This window comes from Perca fluviatilis, chromosome 14 (assembly GCF_010015445.1).
Source record: "Perca fluviatilis chromosome 14, GENO_Pfluv_1.0, whole genome shotgun sequence".
Taxonomy (NCBI): Eukaryota; Metazoa; Chordata; class Actinopteri; order Perciformes; family Percidae; genus Perca; species Perca fluviatilis.
Window position 1 is genome coordinate 8870270 of NC_053125.1, and position 1955 is coordinate 8872224.

The 1955-nt window shown below is 39.9% G+C and overlaps 1 protein-coding gene across 1 annotated transcript; it reads right to left on the bottom strand.

The window, feature by feature from the left end:
* LOC120572422 lies at positions 1-1684 on the bottom strand. Its single transcript, XM_039821716.1, has 5 exons — positions 1630-1684; positions 798-1508; positions 399-524; positions 272-315; positions 1-150 (listed from the first exon to the last, which is right to left on the bottom strand). Exons 1-5 carry the CDS (start codon positions 1682-1684, stop codon positions 31-33), a joined length of 1056 nt encoding a protein of 351 aa, XP_039677650.1. The 3' UTR covers positions 1-30.
* Between the last annotated feature and the right edge of the window lie 271 nt (positions 1685-1955).

Here is a 1955-nt window from a genome sequence, read left to right on the forward strand (position 1 = left end):
TTACTCAGAACGTAGAAATAATGTCCAGTTCTACTGCTTGACACTGGAGTACACACATTCATCGTTGGTGTTGTTCCGCGGTCTTCTTGATCTGTTGGGCAGGTTGACACTTAAAGCAGCATAATGGAGGTTGTCTGCATCTTGGTAACCCTGGTAACAAAATATACATTAAAAAAATCACAAATTATTGTTCCTCACAAAAATTATGTCGACAACACAGTTAATTGTGATGCAATTCTTTTTTTAATGAAAAGGTGAAAACTGTACACACCTCTGCACTCGCTGTGGAGGGAGATGGAAATGTTGCGTGGTTGACTGGTTGTAGAACACAGAAAACATTTAATTTACAAGCTAAATTCAGTGAACACAATCTGCCAGATAGAAAAAGTACCAATTACCTGCAGTTTGGCAGCTGTTTCTTTTGTTCACCTTGTACATTAAGAAAGGCAGTAAAACACTCAGGATGGTGGTGAAAGCCAAAGCTGCACTCAAGAAATACACTAAAAGAGGAGAGTCCGCCTCATCTGTAGAGAGACAGACTTTCAGTATATTTACTGTTTTTATCCCACGTTCAGTTGGTAAGTTAAAATGACTAGTCAAGTCAATTTTATGCATATAGCCAAAATCAGAAATTTGCCTTAAAGGGTTTTACAATCACTACAACATACGACACCCTCCTCACAGCCTCGATTCAGATAGACAAAAACCTCCCCAAAGAAAAATCCTATAATGGGGAAATTACTTTCTACTTGTTACTACCCATCAGATTAGACAGCATATTCTAGAAAGTTCCTTACCCTCTAACTCCAGCTTGGTCCCGTTTCCAAACAGAATGTGTCCACATGAGGCAACAGCACAGTAGTAGGTCCCAGCATGAGAACGATTCAGACTCTTCATCGGCAGCTTGTAGACACAGGTGTGTGTTTGTGTGTTGGGTTTCCTCTCACACTGATCAGTCCTGCCTCCATGGGTGTAAATGAGTCCTGGCTGAGAATCTTCAGAGTTCTTGAACCAGTAAACACTGTGTTCTCCATCACAGGTCCCAGTGTGTACTGTACAGTCCAGAGTCACAGAGCCTCCTGGCTGGATGCTCTCAGATGCTGACTGATGGACCGTAGCTGGGACCTTCAAACCTGAACCTTCTACATCGACTAAGGTTCCCTCCAAAAATTTAACAATATATGTATATGTATCGCTACTTGCGCAGTAGTAAGTAGCCGAATCTGAAACACGCAAATCTGTGATCTTTAGGTGATTTTTACCATTTTCCATATCCAGTGTGAAGCGTGAATTGTTCTTGAATTCATCATGAAAAATATAATTTACATTATATTTATGATATGTAGAGATGAGCGTTGGTTTCTGTCCCAGAGTTTGTTTATACCAGTAAAGCATTACAGCGACTTCACCTTCATAGAAACATTGCAAAGTCAACTCGTCCCCAGTTTTAACTGACACAAATCGTGTCTCTTGATGAACAGTTGAGGATTTCGGACCGGTCGTCTGAGCTAAAGTGAAATGAGGGAAAAAGCAAATGTTGAGTTAATGTAATGTGACATACGTCAGTGTAATTACTAAACATCCCACAGTATAATATATAAAAGTTGGACTTTCAAAAATGGAACTTACCCATTTTCCCCAAGAACAAACAAGTGAGAAAGAGAGCAAACAATGGAGATGCCATCGTGTTGAAGTTGCTGTGTTGAATGACAGAATATCGTTGGTTTCTCCTCTCTTTAGAGACAAGAATGCGTTTGATTGGCTAAACCTGAAGTGACACTGTATAGGAAACATGGTCACATGCTCACAGCCACCTATGGTGGCAAGTTTGGTTTCCGAGAAAAGGTTCACATTTTTGAAAAATCAGCATGTCTTTTTCAGTAAACTGGAAAACCACTCTGGTGCATTATTCATTCATTATTATCATTTGTAACTGTAACAACCTGGAAATGCGA

Coding starts and splice junctions, on each gene's coding strand:
- LOC120572422 (XM_039821716.1), bottom strand. CDS start 1,684: ATGGCATCTCCATTGTTTGCTCTCTTTCTCACTTGTTTGTTCTTGGGG. Junction 525..797: donor GACCAAGCTGGAGTTAGAGG/GTAAGGAACTTT, acceptor GTCTCTCTACAG/ATGAGGCGGACTCTCCTCTT. Junction 316..398: donor AAACAGCTGCCAAACTGCAG/GTAATTGGTACT, acceptor TTCTACAACCAG/TCAACCACGCAACATTTCCA.